We start from the raw sequence: 19,006 nt of genomic DNA on the forward strand, positions 1-19,006 counted from the left end.
TGCAATGTTTGTGCTGATCAGTGTGCACAAAATGGCAATTTAATATGGGAAAGCTGAGCTGCTGTGGTGAAGTCTGTGTACCCAAGTAGACTTCCAATGCTATTTTGTCCCATTGCCCACTCTCAAGTATCGGTAGCTAGTATTCCATCCAATTGGCGACAGATTGGATATGATACATTTGATTTCCCACCAGAGTGGTATTTCCATCAAACTTACTTTTTAGCGGATAAAATGCTGTGTGTGATGACATAGTGCAATAAAATCTCTTTTGCGCTGATTTTTTTTATGTACAGAATTCAAAAACAGAAGTTTAATGTGTTTCCACCGCATTTTCAACTCTACCAATGGTTTTGTCACACACACTTGCCCAATCTGGTTTTGGTGCATGCTCTACAGACACGTTTGCTGATAAAGTGGACAGGGTAGGTTAAGCCTTGCCTATATGACGAAATATGGATAAAAACAAGACAATTGTCCCCCACAGTGAAATCGGGGAGGGAACTATGGATCTGTTTTCGTCCGTTAGTGTGTTCTTCACACGAAATATCTCAGACAGCACTGGTCCGATTTTGACAAAACTTGGGTGAGTGATGCGTTTTGCCAAAGAGATTAGGCATTTACAAAATTACATTGATTGCCCCATGGGGTGCGCTGCATCATTCGTTGCGGACGAAAGGTTTACTGTTGCATTGTTTTCTTTTTATAATTGGCAGCCAAGCACCGATCATCGTGTCACCAGCATCATTCAAATGATCGCCTACCATCAATATTTATTGGAAATTTGCATGAAGCTCATCACTGTGCACTTAACCACTATAAATTGAAGGTATTAAATAATTAAAATTCATCATAATTTATTACACATGCCTATGAACTCTGCATAATTTTCCATGTCGTAGTAGGCTAAAACATCATTGCGTTTACTGCGACATTATGGTTTTTCTATCAATATCTGCAAATAAAAGTGTTTCCACCTAAGTTTTCGCATAATTTATTTCCCTGAGAAAAATTGTCTAGCATATTTTGTTTTGTCGACGTTGGGAAATTTTACAGACAAATTTGATGTTTACATAAGGCCTGTTGTACACTTTTTTATGAGTCAGGTCATTCATCCTCTTTAAATGGTTGGATGGAAACCTGGTTAACGTCTCACTAAAAAGGCTACATATTATTTCAAGACACCTCATACAGTTTTCAAAGAATGCAGGGGCAGCCATAAACTAGGTGTCCATCCAATTGGCTAGAAGAAAAAAGAAACGCACACCTATGTAGGCGAGGTGCTGGCTAGCGGAGTAGAAAACTAGAAAATAAAGGAGAGCCGCACACTCTAGGAGCTCAGATGCAAAAATATTTAATTACCAACGTTTCGACAGGCAAGCTGTCTTCATCAGGGTACAATCACAGACACTGCGGGATGACTCGTTTATATATAGTGTCAAGACACACAGGTGTCTGTAATCATGGCCAACAGTGGCCTAATATCATTGGTTAATTACTCATATTAAAACGGCATAGAATGAGCAACATACAATTAATACAAATGGATAACATACGATCATAGACTCACTAAAGGCCACACAAGCCTACAAACAACCACAATGGCAAAGTCACAACAATCACAACAATCACAAGAATGGCTTCAGATCAAAGTCCACATTAAGACCGAAGGGAGCAAGGGTCTTTAAATTAAATATCCAAGCAGCCTCTCGTCTTAACAATAAATTATCAAGGTCACCCCCTCTCCTAGGGAGGGTGACATGTTCGATGCCAATATAACGCAAAGATGAAATCGAGTGGCCTGCCTCCAAAAAGTGGGCCGCAACTGGGTAGGTCAAGTTTTTGCACCTAATGGTGCTACGATGCTCTGAGATACGTACTTTTAATTCACGCTTTGTTTTACCCACATAATTTTTACCACAAGGACAAGTTATGAGATAAATAACTGCCTTAGTGGAGCACGTAATAACACCTTTGATTGGGATCGATGTCCCTGTTTGTGGATGTTTGAAGGATCTGCATTTATAAGTGCCATTGCATTGGGCACAGCCATTACACTTATAATTACCATCCAATAGGGGCGCAAATAGACGTTGTTCAGGAATATCTTGGGGGGTTAAATCAGAGTGTACCAATTGGTCTCGGAGATTTCTGCCCCGCGAAAATACGACCATTTGTATTAATTGTATGTTGCTCATTCTATGCCGTTTTAATATGAGTAATTAACCAATGATATTAGGCCACTGTTGGCCATGATTACAGACACCTGTGTGTCTTGACACTATATATAAACGAGTCATCCCGCAGTGTCTGTGATTGTACCCTGATGAAGACAGCTTGCCTGTCGAAACGTTGGTAATTAAATATTTTTGCATCTGAGCTCCTAGAGTGTGCGGCTCTCCTTTATTTTCTAGTCCATCCAATTGGCAACATTTTTCGTGTGAATATTCTAGAATACGCATAAAGAAAATATGCCAGTGGTGTTTCCACGAAATGGACTTGTTGCAGATAAAAATCAGTGCGTGATGACGTTTTTCATGTACTGAATAAAAAGCTAAAGTTCAATACGTTTCCATTGCATTTTCAACTCTACCTATAGTTTTGTCACAAAAACTGTTGTGTTAAATAGCACATGTGCCTACTCTGGTCTTCGCACATACTGCTCTAGCCAACTCTCAAATACAGTTCGGGTAGGCTAGTCTACATGATGAGATTATTATGTCAAGCATTGATCATCATGTCACCAGAAAAAGACTCGATATTTATTGGAAATGGGCATCAATATAACTGTGCTCTTTCACCACCCTGTGAAGTTCATCATAATGTATTTAATCTGTAGCCTAATAAACTGCATGGTTTACCCAAGTTGTAGTGGTTGGACCACACACCATATAATTGCGTGACTCCAAGTTTACATTAGATACGATGGTTATTATATCAATATTTGCAAATAAATGCGTTTCCACCGTCATTTCTCGCATAATACATTTTACAGACAAAAATATTCCTCCATGTCAAACGAACAAATTATCTGTCGGCATTCATATCATTTCACCGAAACGTCCTGTTTCCATCACATCTGTCGTGATTTTTTAAAATATGTTATGACTTAAAAAAACTGTGGGTGTAAATGTGGTTACTGATGATGTAGTACTCCGGAACTTTGCAGAATACAAACTATTTTTTTTACCTCCCACTTTGGGATGGGTGTGTCAATGTGAAGTTTATACATGCATAATCTATGAGCAGAATTACTGTTTCACCTCAATTAACCATAAAATCCCTAGTTTGAAATCAACTGACCAGCCCCCTAGCAATTCGAGTTCAACCAATGAGCTTCAGGCCCGAGCCATATGAGTGAGAGCTAGAAAAATGCACATGATGCACCCACAGCGATGCAGAGAAAGGTAGAAATTAAGCGGTGCACATACAGTTGAAGTCGGAAGTTGACATACACTTTAGCCAAATACATTTAAACTCAGTTTTTCACAATTCCTGACATTTAATCCTAGTAAAAAGTCCCTGTTTTAGGTCAGTTAGGATCACCACTTTATTTTAAGAATGTGAAATGTCAGAATAATAGTAGAGAGAATGATTTATTTCAGCTTTTATTTCTTTCATCACATTCCCAGTGGGTCAGAAGTTTACATACACTCAATTAGTATTTGGTAGCATTGCCATTAAATTGTTTAACTTGGGTCAAATGATTCAGGTAGCCTTCCACAAGCTTCCCACAATAAGTTGGGTGAATTTTGGCCCATTCCTCCTGACAGAGCTGGTGTCACTGAGTCAGGTTTGTAGGCCTCCTTGCTCACACACACTTTTTCAGTTCTGCCCACAAATGTTCTATAGGATTGAGGTCAGGGCTTTGTGATGGCCACTCCAATACCTTGCCAGTCCCTCCTGCAGCAAAGCACCTCCACAACATGGTGCTGCCACCCCCGTGCTTCATGGTTGGGATGGTGTTCTTTGGCTTGCAAGCTTCCCCCTTTTTTCTCCAAACATAACAATGGTCATTATGGCCAAGCAGTTCTATTTTTGTTTCATCAGACCAGATGATATTTCTCCAAAAAGTACGATCTTTGTCCTCATGTGCAGTTGCAAACCATAGTCTGGCTTTTTTATGGCGGTTTTGGAGCAGTGGCTTCTTCCTTGCTGAGCGGCCTTTCAGGTTATGTCGATATAGGACTCGTTTTACTGTGGATATAGATACGTTTGTACCTGTTTCCTCCAGCATCTTCACAAGGTCCTTCGCTGTTGTTCTGGGATTGATTTGCACTTTTCTCACCAAAGTACGTTCATCTCTAGGAGACAGAACGCGTCTCCTTCCTGAGTGGTTTGACGGCTGCGTGGTCCCATGGCGTTTATACTTGCATACTATTGTATGTACAGATGAACGTGGTACCTTCAGACGTTTGGAAATTGCTCCCAAGGATGAACCAGACTTGTGGAGGTCTACAATTTTTTTTCTGAGGTCTTGGCTGATTTCTTTGGATTTTTCCATGATGTCAAGCAAAGAGGCACTGAGTTTGAAGGTAGGCCTTGAAATACATCCACAGGTACACCTCCAATTGACTCAAATTATGTCAATTAGCCTATTAGAAGCTTCTAAAGCCACAACATAATTTTCTGGAATTTTCCAAGCTGTTTAAAGGCACAGTCAATTTAGTGTATGTAAATTTCTGACCCAATGGAATTGTGATACAGTGAATTATAAGTGAAATAATCTGTCTGTAAACAATTGTTGGAAAAATTACTTGTGTCATGCACAAAGTAAATGTCCTAACCGACTTGCCAAAACTATAGATTGTTAACAAGACATTTGTGGAGTGGTTGAAAAACAAGTTTTAATGAGTCCAACCTAAGTGTATGTAAACTTCTGACTTCAACTGTATCTGTACATGACATAGTATCCAATTTTCAAGGACCACTTTTGGCTCGTGAGCGCTACTTTCAGAACTACTGTATAAAAAGTATACAAAAGTACTGGAGAATCCATGTTCCAAATAAAAAAACTGAAGTTTAATGTGCTTCCACAGAATGTTCAGTTCTACGGTTGATTGTCACAAAAACTGTTCCGACAAATAGCATAGTTTACTTGCCCAATCTGGTTTTGGAACATGCTCTAGGCCTATAGACAACAGTTAGCTGATTAAGTGGATAGGGTACAGGTTATATGATGATCCTTAAGTTTAAAAAAAAATTGGCAGCCAGATCATCATGTCACCTGCATCATTCAAATGATAGCCTACCCTTGATATTTTGGGGAAATTTTCATGAAGCTCATCACCGTGCACTTAACCACCATAAGTGATGTTAACTCTCAAACTGCATGCTTTTCCATGTCATGGTGGTAGTAGGCTAAAACACCATGTGACTCCCAAGTTTACTGTGACATGATTGTTTTCTAACAATATTTGTGCATAAAAGCATTTCCACCAAAATGGTCAGAAAATCTATTTAACCAACCCAAAAATATCCCACCTTGTTGTAGACACTGGGAAGTTCTACAAAAAATGTGCTGTTTCCATAAGGCCTGTTGTGACTTTTTTATGCATCAGGTCATTCATTAAGTTCAATTAAGTTTCTGATAAACTCCACCAACGGAGTGGAGCAGAGACCAGGCTTTGTGGAATTCAGCTCAGACATCGATTCGCTCAAGATCAATACTTAAAAATATGTACACTGCTCAAAAAAATAAAGGGAACACTTAAACAACACAATGTAACTCCAAGTCAATCACACTTCTGTGAAATCAAACTGTCCACTTAGGAAGCAACACTGATTGACAATAAATTTCACATGCTGTTGTGCAAATGGAATAGACAACAGGTGGAAATTATAGGTAATTAGCAAGACACCCCCAATAAAGGAGTGGTTCTGCAAGTGGTGACCACAGACCACTTCTCAGTTCCTATGCTTCCTGGCTGATGTTTTGGTCACTTTTGAATGCTGGCGGTGCTTTCACTCTAGTGGTAGCATGAGACGGAGTCTACAACCCACACAAGTGGCTCAGGTAGTGCAGCTCATCCAGGATGGCACATCAATGCGAGCTGTGGCAAGAAGGTTTGCTGTGTCTGTCAGCGTAGTGTCCAGAGCATGGAGGCGCTACCAGGAGACAGGCCAGTACATCAGGAGACGTGGAGGAGGCCGTAGGAGGGCAACAACCCAGCAGCAGGACTGCTACCTCTGCCTTTGTGCAAGGAGGAGCAGGAGGAGCACTGCCAGAGCCCTGCAAAATGACCTCCAGCAGGCCACAAATGTGCATGTGTCTGCTCAAACGGTCAGAAACAGACTCTATGAGGGTGGTATGAGGGCCCGACGTCCACAGGTGGGGGTTGTGCTTACAGCCCAACACCGTGCAGGACGTTTGGCATTTGCCAGAGAACACCAAGATTGGCAAATTCGCCACTGGCGCCCTGTGCTCTTCACAGATGAAAGCAGGTTCACACTGAGCACATGTGACAGACGTGACAGAGTCTGGAGACGCCGTGGAGAACGTTCTGCTGCCTGCAACATCCTCCAGCATGACCGGTTTGGCGGTGGGTCAGTCATGATGTGGGGTGGCATTTCTTTGTGGGGCCGCACAGCCCTCCATGTGCTCGCCAGAGGTAGCCTGACTGCCATTAGGTACCGAGATGAGATCCTCAGACCCCTTGTGAGACCATATGCTGGTGCGGTTGGCCCTGGGTTCCTCCTAATGCAAGACAATGCTAGACCTCATGTGGCTGGAGTGTGTCAGCAGTTCCTGCAAGAGGAAGGCATTGATGCTATGGACTGGCCCGCCCGTTCCCCAGACCTGAATCCAATTGAGCACATCTGGGACATCATGTCTCGCTCCATCCACCAACGCCACGTTGCACCACAGACTGTCAAGGAGTTGGCGGATGCTTTAGTCCAGGTCTGGGAGGAGATCCCTCAGGAGACAATCCGCCACCTCATCAGGAGCATGCCCAGGCATTGTAGGGAGGTCATACAGGCACGTGGAGGCCACACACACTACTGAGCCTCATTTTGACTTGTTTTAAGGACATTACATCAAAGTTGGATCAGCCTGTAGTGTGGTTTTCCACTTTAATTTTGAGTGTGACTCCAAATCCAGACCTCCATGGGGTGATAAATTTGATTTCCATTGATAATGTTTGTGTGATTTTGTTGTCAGCACATTCAACTATGTAAAGAAAAAAGTATTTAATAAGAATATTTCATTCATTCAGATCTAGGATGTGTTATTTTAGTGTTCCCTTTATTTTTTTGAGCAGTGTATTATGAACCACTAACCTTGTACCTTTTTGTCCTCTGTAGTTGTGTGCCTTTGTTTGCTGAAATCCATGCTTTTTCAATGAACGTTATCAAATACAACCACCAACAATTTCCTTGTTAAGATTCAATTGGCACATGTGCATTTGCACGGAGTTGCCATCTTAGAACTGCAATGAGCAATCTGTGATTTTCAATAAATGTTAATAATATACAAAGTGTGGATTTCACCAATGGACAAACATAGGTACAAGGTTAGCGTATTGACCTCGGGCGAATCAATGTGGTCTGAGCTGAATTCCACACAGCCTGGTCTCTGCTATACTCCATTGGTGGAGTTCATCAGAAACTTCCTTCACCATGGAGTGGAGTTTAGTCAGCTCAGCTAGTCATTCATCTGCATAAAATGTTTTGATGGAAACCTATAATAAGTTAATTAATAGGATCTTTATGGGGGCAGCAATTATGAATGGAAAATTGTACCATCTAAACCACCGTGAAATATATTATGCAGAGATCACTCCGCCATTGTCTGGTTGCAAAAATTCTAATAGTTCGCCTAATTTCAGTTGTGACAAAACAAGCAAGTATAGTGTAGCGAATCAATGTACCATCTAAACCACTGTGAAATATATTTTCCATAAGCAAAAATGTTTGACGCTGGTGTACGAAAATGAAAGTAAGACGCAAAAACGAAACTTAAGAACGGGAAGCATAGAAATAGAGCACATATTGCAGCTTTAACTCCGCATTGTTGGGAAGGGCTAGTAAGCAAGCATTTCACGGTTAAGTCTACACCTGTTGCATTCGGTGCATGCGATTAATAAAAGTAGATTTTTAGAAAGTTACAGAATGTTCCTTCCTTAGTTAAATACCACAAAAATAAAATGTCGCAAATAAACAGCAACTTAGCACAGCAGGCCATGAAGACAAAACACTTGGAAGAAAGCTTTAATTTGAGTACTCAAACTGTAAAATAAAAACAAGCATTTGTGATTTGCATTATATAAACTACATTCACCAGAAATAAGGACACGTTTAGTACAGTTTTTTTTCTGAGGTAGAAAAACAATTAAACATGGAGATAAATGTGAAGAATTACATACATTAAGTTATAGAATGCACAGCCATGTTTATGAAATTCAACTGTAATTCTCAACATTATACAAGCAACTCAAAAAGGTACACTACATGGCCAAAAGTATGTGGACACCCCTTCAAAATAGTGGATTTGGCTATTTCAGCCACACCCGTTGCTGACAGGTGAATAAAATTGAGCACAGCCATGCAATCTCCATAGACAAACATTGACAGTAGAATGGCCCATACTGAAGAGCTCAGTGACTTTCAACATGGCACTGTCATAGGATGCCACCTTTCCAACAAGTCATTTAATCAAATTTCTGCCCTACTAGAGCTTCCCCGGGCAACTGTAAGTGCTGTTATTGTGAAGTGGAAATGTCTAGGAGCAACAATTGCAAAGTGGTAGGCCATACAAGCTCACAGAATGGGACCGCTGAGTGCTGAAGCGCATAAAAATAGTATCTCCTCGGTTGCAAAACTGACTACCGAGTTCCAAACTGCCTTTGGAAGCACAATAACTTTTTGTCAGGAGAATCATGAAATGGGTTTCCATTGCCGAGCAGCCGCACACATGCCTAAGATCACCAGGTGCAACGCCAAGCGTCGGCTGGAGTGGTGTAGAGCTTGCTGCCATTGGACTCTGGAGCAGTGGAAACGTGTTCTCTGGAGTGATGAATCACGCTTCACCAACTGGCAGTCCAACGGACGAACGTGGGTTTGGCGGATGCCAGGAAAACGCTACCTGCCCGAATGCATAGTCCCAACTGTAAAGTTTGGTGGAGGAGGAATAATGGTCTGGGGCTGTTTTTCCATGATTCGGGCTAGGCCCCTCAGTTCCAGTGAAGGGAAATCTTAACGCTACAGCATACAATGACATTCTTGACGATTCTGTGCTTCCATCTTTGTGGAAACAGTTTGAGGAAGGTATTTTCCTGTTTCAACACAACAATGCCCCCATGCACAAAGCAAGGTCCATACAGAAATGGTTTGTCAAGATTGGTGTGTAAGAATTTGACTGGCCTGCACAGAGTCCTGACCTCAACCCCTTCGAACACCTTTGGGATGAATTGGAACCCCGAACGAAAGTCCTCGCAGTAATGTTCCTAACATCTTGTGGAAAGCCTTCCCAGAAGAGTGGAGGCTGTTATAGCAGCAAAGGAGGGACCAACTCCATATTAATGCCCATGATTTTGGAATGAGATGTTCGACGAGCAGGTGTCCACATACTTTTGGCCATGTAGTGTAGCTTAATCAAGACCACAGACAGTAGCCTACGTATGACAGCATACAGTGACAGGTCCACCAAAGTTGTACAACCGACTTTAAAATCAACCTAGTATAAAAAAATGATAGAGCAATTTAAGAAGTTGAGACATGCACATCATTCACGCACAGCAGACAAAGTCATTCAGATGAACAAATGGTGAACAAAATAGCAAAGTAAGAAAAACATCTGATTTTCAAAGTGTTTGAATATCTACATTACCAATGCCAGACCAAGTAAGTTGTAATGAATTTGTGATTGTTAAACGGAGACTGAGAAGTGATACAGTTTGAGAATTGAGTGACTTAGTGAAATGAATAGAATAAACAGACAATCCATCTCTTCACAAACTGAAAAGTTAATATAATATATAATCACCAAGACATTTTGATTAATGAATGAAATATTAAAAACGGGGCAAAAATGTCACAGACCAGCTCCCAGGAATCACTGGAAGTCAAACACATTTTCACAGACTTCCAGCAAGAAACAATTCGGTTCCTTTCAAACTCTCAAAACAATATATAAAACACATTATTTTATATGCATGTATACACTGCCATGCGGACAAAAGCACATCATGTGTGTTCCCAAAAGGTTCCATTCTTGTGAATGTCAGTGAAGCAAAATTTAGCATGTTTACCCCACAAACAAGAAAAGGCTTTAAATATAATTAACAATTGTACAAAATAAAGCTGAAGATATAAAAATAAAGGCCTACACATTGTATGCTATGTAAAATATACACATTCTACTATATGAATAACAAATCAAGTTCCATCATGTACAAAAATAGTTAACATTTTACAACAGCATGGGATTTTTTTGTTTTGTTGACTTAAATCAACTAGTCAAATAAAGATCCATAAAGCTCATGCATTGACTGTGCGTGACTGATTTTCACGTCTCCTTGATGCAATATCAATATCTATAGAGTCTTTACCAACAATAAGTCGGAGGCGTTTTGTTGGTGGAAGTGGAATGAAATCGTCAAACTCTTCATGGTCAGAGTCAGAGACGTCGTCTTCATCCTCTTCTTCAGAGGAGGACGAGTCTTCCTCTGTGTCATCATGCATCCCAAATGTTGCTACAGTCGGCCCAAAGACCTCCCCTGCTTCCCTCTCTACTATACCCGTGAAGGGCCCAGTACCATGGTGATACTGGCTGAGTCTCCTGCTGTCCTGCTCACGCTGCAGCTGAATCTGCAGTTTGGAGGAGCAGATGTGGTCCACAGGACTGAGGCCATGTTTGGAGGAGCGGATGTGGTCCACAGGACTGAGGCCATGTTTGGAGGAGCGGATGTGGTCCACAGGACTGAGGCCATGTTTGGAGGAGCGGATGTGGTCCACAGGACTGAGGCCATGTTTGGAGGAGCGGATGTGGTCCACAGGACTGAGGCCATGTTTGGAGGAGCGGATGTGGTCCACAGGACTGAGGCCATGTTTGGAGGAGCGGATGTGGTCCACAGGACTGAGGCCATGTTTGGAGGAGCGGATGTGGTCCACAGGACTGAGGCCATGTTTGGAGGAGCGGATGTGGTCCACAGGACTGAGGCCATGTTTGGAGGAGCGGATGTGGTCCACAGGACTGAAAGTCCCATTACTCAGTCTGGCTGCATAAGAGCTCCTCTTGGTCTTTGCATGATGGTCCTTGCCAAATTTCATGCTGGTCTTTGTGGAGCTGGAGGACTTGACAGGGTCTGCCTCACCAGGCTCAATCCTACTGCTGCTGCTGTCCCTTCGTCTCCGCAGGGTCAATTTGGGGACACCTGAGTTGTTGTTGGCTAGGATCAGCTGGGAATCATAGCGCGTAATCTGCTGTTTCTTCTTCCCCTTGCCAAGGTGGAGAAGCTTGTCTCCCTTAGACAGGTTGTAGGGCTCATGACCATCAGGCAGGCCTTGCAGTTCTTTCCTGCCATCAGCTCTGTCTGTGGTACAGGCTGTATGGTGCAGGTCTGAAACCTCCTCCTTGAGAAGGGATGCTGGTCGGAAAGAGTGCTCTTCCTGCTTTATAATTTGCTTATATCTGGGACAGTTCTCCGTCTTTGGACAGCTGATATCCAGGCTTGAGCTGTTCATCCTGTGACTGTCTGTGACACAATCACCAAGGTCCATAGGCTTGGTCTTACTAACCACAACGCAGTGGATGGGTGGCAAGTTTGGTTCAAGTTTAATGTTGTCAGACTCCTGTGTGCCAACTGATGCTCTGGTTGAACTGCGAGTTCTGTGAGTGCATGCTAAACCATCAGGGCACCTACTAACATCTTTCACTGATTTCTGATGGTTTTCCTTCGCAGTATAGTGCTCAAGACCACCCCTTGTTCCCACCACTTGCACGGGCCCTTTCTTATCCATCTCTCTCTTTTGTGAGACCCTGTTATTGACAAATTTTGTGGGGTCCTTAAGGCACAAACCCATAGCTTCCACCTCAATGGGGCACTTGTGGGCAGTTACCTGACACCTTCTTCCTAACTTGAGCAAAGGCTTTATGGACTTTGATTTTAGCCTCTTTGGCACGTTGGAGTTCTTTGAGTGTCTTTGATTGAACGATGAGGTAGGGATAGGCATTTTGGACAGAGTTTGCCTGCTTAGAGCTTGTGCGTCACTGAGCCTTGTCACACTAGAGCGGGCTGTCCTCCCTACTGCTAAGATGTGAACAGAAAAGAAGAAATAACGTCAGACAGTCATTCAAAAGTTTGAGAAACAGGACAACATACATACAATCATTGTAAAATTACAATGTATTATAATATTAGTATGTACCATAAAATGTTACAGTTCATAATACAAGTACAGCATGTCACGTAAGTGTTATAATTGACCAATAGTAGCTCAGGAGTATTTTTTAGTTGCCAGAAGATCTGCATTGACCCTTCTATTTTATTTTTGCACTGACTCTATGCATACTCACACTGACACACCAACACACTTCATTTGCTCACACACGCACTGATATACAATCATCATACAGTACATGCTGCTACTCTGTTTATCATATATCCTGATGCCTAGTCACCTTACCCCTATACATATCTAACCCTACCACTCCAGTATCCCTACACATTGTAAATTACCTGACCCTGGAACTAACACTGTATATAGCTTACTTACTTTCTCAGGTTATTCTTATTTCTATTTTTTTTGTCATACTTGACTTCAATGTTGGGAAAGACTAAGCAAGACAGGCATTTCACTGTACTTATGCACATGACAAAAACTTGATCTCAAAAATGTAATCTAGCTTTTTACATGCAGAAATGCCATATATAGCATGCCTTTCTCCTACACACAGGGGAGGAACCAGAAAAATCACTAATCAAATTCTTTGTATGTTGGTTATCACAAAAAATGTACAGAATTTCCTGGGGCAACTCCAGTGCAAGCACAACTTGCCCAGCTGCCATAAATGCCTAAATTATGTCTTTCACTTAAACAATGGGGAGGAACCAAAAAGATACGTTTCAGGCTACTGGAAATCTTTGTATTTTGGTTGTTGCTCAATGGGGCAACCACAGAGCAGGCTCAACTTGTGTGACTGCTTAATTCACTTGGCCTAATCTAGGAAATAGGGCAACCATTAATGTCAATCCCTGCTCAACCTCAAAGTTACACTTACATGGATGTGTGTCATGATTTTCCTGAGAGTCTGGATCCATATTAGAGCCTTCCAACTGACTGCCAGAGCATTTGCTGTCTTCTAGTTTCTTCAGCCGATTGAGACGTTTGTCTGTCTCTCTCAGGCCATACATGCTGTTGATAATTGGAGTGGGCGTAGGCTGTCCAGTCTTCGATTTGAAAGCACCAGCACCTCGTCTGAAGGGAGTAGAAATTATAAAGATGTGAAATCTCAAAATCCTAATCAATGTATGACTCATTATTCTACTCATTATTCTACATATAACGACAAGTTTGATATTTAAGCAAAAAATGAATGATACCTTTCACATGTGTAACATTCACATAGTTCATTATTTTCCCCAAAGAAGCCATCTCCATAATAACAGGAGATCTCTTCCCCGGGTTCAATATCCCCAAGAACCTTGACACAAGCTGTATCTCGCCCAGTGGAAACAAACTGTAACAACATATACAGAAAAATGTGTTATTTATTTCCACAATTCACTTCATTTTCCACAATACCTTTGATTTGCAGGCATAATTATTACTTACCTTGCAATTTGGCCTGCAATCTGAAAAATAAGAAAACATTTGTTTAGTCTCTTAATACAGGTATTTTAATTATAGTATACGTGTGTTGAATGAGGCAGATACAGTTGGTGTCAAGTGCATGGGTATGCATACCATGGTTGATGAAGGCTGCAGGTCCCAGCCACAGTTGAGCACAGTTCTTGCGGGTGGAGTACATCACACTGAAGTCATTTTCTCCATGTCGCAGTAACACACTTTCCTCATTCTGCGATAGCTCAGCGATGCAGCCCACCAGGTATTCTATCTTATCATTGGTTTTCCTTGGGATAATGTGAATAAGGAATATTTGAGTTTGTAAAAATGACTATATACTTAGTGCAACATTTTGTTATAACTAAATGCAGACTACTACAATTTAATTTGGATACTTACCAGTCTTTTGTTGCTACAATTTTGGCTCCATTCTGCTCAGAGGAATAACGATTGCAAGGAAGTATTTCAAACCCACTGTTAGTTGCAAACATTCGTAGGTAAACAAAAACCTGCCAAAACACAAAAAAATGATGTTAACATTTTTGTTTTGATGGTTCATGCTTTTTGCTCAACAATGGATATTTCTAGATAACTTACATGCTCTTTGAAGAGTTTGCCCTGTGCCTTCGTCTTGTGCGGAAAGTGGTGTTTTGACCAGTCCCCTGCAGTCAAGGCATGGAAGGCCTTCTCAAGGTTGTCATGTTTTTTAAAGCACTCTAGCACCTCCTTCAAATGTCTATGTCGGTCCTTGACGGGTCGAAACCTAAAAGTACACCATAGACAGTCAATTTCGTAACTTTGGCTGCTTACTTATGCACAAGCCATTATATGACAAATGTGTACAATTGTGAGCCAGAAAGAGACAAACCTCCTATTCATCTTATGGGTCTGGAAGCCAAGGTAGGGGTCTAGAATAAGGCTTGTAGTCAAGTCATCATTCTCACAGAGCTCCTTTGCAGTCATACCAGATGATGGGGTATGACGTCTCTCTGCCTCTAGGGCAGAACTGCTGACACCTGAGGTGAGAGAGGGAGGAGATGAGGCGAGACAAAAAAACTTGAACAATTAAACCATTTAAAAATCTGGAAAAACTGCAGTGTAATTTATTTATGAAGCTGAAATTGGTCATTTATGGTTCTGTAATTGTGTGGTGAGCAATGCCAGAGGAAAGCACTTACGTCGACTACATCTCCTGCTTCTAAAGGAGCCCTTGCTCTGTCGCAGCGACCTGGCCGAGGTTATGGATAGATCACTGGAGAATCTGCTGCCATGCCGCCTGCCATTCAACACCATGTTCTTTGATTCCCCCATCTACTTCATTACGCCAGAGTAAGGCGCATATACTCTAATCTGTGCTTGAAGATCTGCAGAGTGAGGATGAGGGGAGGCTAGCGTGGTTTAATCTTCTGTTGATATAGACAAGAATTTAGTACTATGCATTCTGGACCTAAACAAAGAAACAAACAATTTGAGAGTAAAGACTTGTAGGCAATGCACTTGTAGGCACTGTAAGCAAATAAATTAAGCAGAAAGTTGGGCGCCACAAAACTAACATAGATCCTGAACGGATTGTAGCTAGCTAATTCATGGTTAATCAAAGGATGCCATCTTGTGGTTGCTTGTCAACTTTGAGTTTCCATAGCATTGCATTTCATCGTGGTTATTAATTTAGTCTTTCTCGAAAGGCAAAACAAGCAATGTACCTGCAGAAATATGGTCGTGCTAGCCAGTGTAATGTGGCACAATAATCAACTAATGCCTGAAAGATTATAAATGGGTAACTAACGTTAGGCTAGCATGCCAACACCCCCATGACTCATGAGGTCTGATTTAGAGGCTATGCGTTTTCTGGTTACCTAGCAGAGGCTTCACATCCAATTAAATAGCCAGCAACTACATGCCATTAGTACTAACGTTACTTGCTCTGCTTTTGAAAGTGTGTGCTTCTCACTTAACTAGCTAAATAATAACAAGCGAATGCTACAGCAAAACATCACAACAACAATTGCTAGCTAGCTAACGTTAGTAAGCTAACATTGTTCCACAAAAAAAGTCCATGAAATATCAGTAAAAAAAGTGTCGCTGATAAGACAAACTGTCTAAAATACTCACTTTGTTATTCAAGCGTTTGTACTATTACGTGATTCATCCTGCAATCCGAGGTCTGAACAAATAGAAATACCATTAGTTTAAACGTTAGAGAAAACAAACATTTAAAATTGAAGATGGCGGCCAGGCGAAGATTGGGGGGGGCTTGTCTGGACATATACATTGTTTGATATTACGGCAGTTTGTTAGATAAACCAAGGACTGCATGTAGTTTAATAACTATTGTATTAGCTAACTTCATTGTTGTAGAAAAAAAACATCACAGTACCTGGCGCTTTATAAATGCCCTATAAATGTAAATAACATTAGCCTGCGCACTGCTTACTCAAACTTGAAACCCATGAACATTTAAGAACCTTGACGCGCGATTTGATGACGACATTATCAACAACAACTCAGCTGTTAACCTTGTAAGCTAGCTGGCTAACCAATACTTTCTTTACATAAATTGGTCTTATTGACATTTATTCTCCGTAACCTATGTAATTAAACAATTATCCACAAGAAAAAACGACCAAGGTTGCTAGCAAATAGCTACTTCTCTTCTTTTTGTTGCATACAATCATCACAAGGTACGTGAAATGTATAACTAACTATAACGCTAGCTAGCACAACACACCAGTTGGTATTTCACTTTAGATTTAGAGCAGGTTGAAAAACTAAACATATTTGTTCCATTATGTCGTTGCCACATCGATGACAAGCTCAACATTTACGATGTTGGTGTCTTTTGTTTGTCTGTCTACAAGCTCTCTTGCTACGGGTTAGCTACCTAGCCAGCAAATATTTAGCAAACGCTCTATATCGTTACACATTCTGTGGAATAGGCGTGTTATGCAATTAACATAATATAACATATGATACCAGTAACCAGACATGTATACATTGGTTAAATTGTTTGGTTAAGAATATAATTTATATAGTATACTATAACGTTAGATGATTACTGACAAACACTTGATTATCTTTCTCAGACTTGGGAAGAACTGGACCAGAATTTATATGGCATAATTAAATCAGACTTATCCTGGTGGGGATTTTGTCCTCCACCAATGAACACCATGTCCCCAAGGAAGAAGCTTCTTGTCCCTGTCAGTAGAAGAAGAATGGCAAAAGCAGGGGATGACTTATTTCCTTTCAATCTTCTGCCGGTGGAATGCCAGCTCCATGTGCTTTCCTTCCTGAGTGAGGTTGACAAGTGCAATTCTGCACTTGTATGCTCCAGTTGGAGTTGCCTTGTGCGATCAGGGAAGCTTTGGAGAGTGGCAGACTTTTCTCGCCGTGGGGTGATCCACCTTGGACAGGAAGGACTGCTGGTGTCCAACAGAGAGTTTGAGCGTTGGAAAGCATGGGTTCAGCACTACACCCACCACCTTATATCCCGTGGGGCAAGCCTGCTCACCCTAAAAGCAAGCTTTGACCTGGGGGACCAGTGCAACAAATGGGGGGAGCTTCTCTCTGACCTCCTGGAAAATGTCCACTGCAGGGATCTCAGTCATCTGGACCTGAACTGGACGTTCACACTACTGGAACCACTGGACCTGCGGGTTGGTTCCAATTCCCACCATGACAGCATTACCAAGATCAAGATGGACCAGGTCACTAACTTTCAGGTGCTACTGGGAAAACTTTCCCACAGCTGCCCTCGGATCACCAAGATGCGCCTGCACTTTGACTGGTCTGAGACATCAGTGTCACTCCTTACTCATTTCCAGCACCTCCGTGTCCTTGAACTCAAGTACTTTTGGGTCTTCAAAGGAGTAAGCCCAAGCACTTTGCAGACCCTGACCAAGTCACTGCCCAACCTTAAGTCCTTGACATTGCATATCCTGGTGCCACTCCGAAACCTTGGCATATCTTACACGCTGGAGTCCATGTCTCTAGAGTTCCTGGATGTATCGCCTAGTCGTGGTCTGGTCTTCTCCAGTCTTAATCTGCCAGCATTACGGGAGCTAAGGGCCAAAAAGATTGTCCGTGGCATTACTTTAGACCGTCGAACCAGGCTTAGGATACAGAGCAGATGGCCCTGTCTGTACCAGGTTCTAAGAGAGGGGACCCCCAGGCTACAGGCCCTTAACAATGAGCGACTGCTTCCTGGTTGGAGAGAGCAGAGTTACAGAGAGCTGTCATCTATCCTCCAGCAGTCCTGTTATTGTCTCCAACACCTGGACAGTTGGCTCTGGTAAACAAAATGCTATTACAAGACGGAATCATAAGCTGTTGGAATTCAGTACAGCTTATCAGGAATGCAGCGTAGGTAGGCTAATCAGAGTCCATTCCAATGGTGGCTGGAACGTTTTAGCTTATTCCTTCACCATTCAATTGCACAAAATTATTGTGTATTTTATTTTTTTATTTTACCATCCATCAGACATTTTTAAATGTTTTTCTTAACTTATTTCTTAGTTTACTGAAGAAGCTGAATCAATCATAATATTTAATTGGTCCAATATTTCTCTCACACCATTGACAACTAAAAACAATACACATACTGTATATACGGATTTCATATGCTGTTCTTGAGTGAAGGAATATAATGAGCCTTTAGATCTTCCACGATAAACATTTGCATTGATTCCTTGTGTGTGATATTGAAACAATAGTTCTCTGTTAAAATAATTGTAACAAATATACATTGAATGTTCCGAATTTCAACTAATTCCACTCAATGGAAAATTGCCTTTGTGTGAAATAACAGGTTTACTTGACATGTTGTCAGGTATTTTTGGAGGGTCACTTGTTTGTAGGGTAAACAAACACATATGTATTACTTCAAGAATAGAATTAGTGATGCTGCAGTGCCTCGCTTAACCATGAGGTCCTTATCCTTAATGTTTTTGATTGACCATGAAGATTTCTCTCAATAGGTGTAATTTCAACTGCACTGGTAAAACATAATCTGCGCTCTCATTAATTAGTTTGTAACCAGTAATGTAGTTAGGCCTATTTATGGAGGGTATTAGATAATGACATTCCAACAAATCATTGAATTGTATCCTGACATTTCCTTTTTTGTCATTGTTTTGTTGATATAAAACTCCTTTGCTGTGATTTTACAATACAACGGATCCATTAAAGGACCCATGTAAAGTTTTTGCTGCTCTATTTAGTT

At 41.4% G+C, this 19,006-nt stretch overlaps 2 protein-coding genes across 3 annotated transcripts; one reads left to right on the forward strand and one right to left on the reverse strand.

Moving 5' to 3' along the window:
- Nucleotides 1-9,316: 9,316 nt before the first annotated feature.
- LOC120053924 (histone-lysine N-methyltransferase KMT5B-like) lies at nucleotides 9,317-16,237 on the reverse strand. Of its 2 annotated transcripts, XM_039001239.1 has the most exons (11): nucleotides 16,163-16,237; nucleotides 15,898-15,949; nucleotides 14,964-15,191; nucleotides 14,654-14,801; nucleotides 14,383-14,548; nucleotides 14,185-14,294; nucleotides 13,906-14,072; nucleotides 13,774-13,793; nucleotides 13,542-13,678; nucleotides 13,220-13,416; nucleotides 9,317-12,248 (listed from the first exon to the last, which is right to left on the reverse strand). In XM_039001239.1, exons 3-11 carry the CDS (start codon nucleotides 15,094-15,096, stop codon nucleotides 10,477-10,479), a joined length of 2,850 nt encoding a protein of 949 aa, XP_038857167.1. In that variant the 5' UTR covers nucleotides 15,097-15,191; nucleotides 15,898-15,949; nucleotides 16,163-16,237; the 3' UTR covers nucleotides 9,317-10,476. The 2 variants fall into 2 exon arrangements, with proteins under 2 accessions (XP_038857167.1, XP_038857166.1); XM_039001238.1 differs by lacking the exon at nucleotides 16,163-16,237 and having other exon boundaries at nucleotides 15,898-16,000.
- A 42-nt stretch (nucleotides 16,238-16,279) lies between these two features.
- LOC120053927 lies at nucleotides 16,280-18,989 on the forward strand. Its single transcript, XM_039001241.1, has 2 exons — nucleotides 16,280-16,466; nucleotides 16,869-18,989. The coding sequence occupies exon 2, from the start codon at nucleotides 16,947-16,949 to the stop codon at nucleotides 18,078-18,080; it is 1,134 nt and encodes a 377-aa protein (XP_038857169.1). The 5' UTR covers nucleotides 16,280-16,466; nucleotides 16,869-16,946; the 3' UTR covers nucleotides 18,081-18,989.
- Nucleotides 18,990-19,006: the final 17 nt, after the last annotated feature.

The sequence above is a fragment of the Salvelinus namaycush genome, chromosome 9 (genome assembly GCF_016432855.1).
Source record: "Salvelinus namaycush isolate Seneca chromosome 9, SaNama_1.0, whole genome shotgun sequence".
Taxonomy (NCBI): domain Eukaryota; kingdom Metazoa; phylum Chordata; class Actinopteri; order Salmoniformes; family Salmonidae; genus Salvelinus; species Salvelinus namaycush.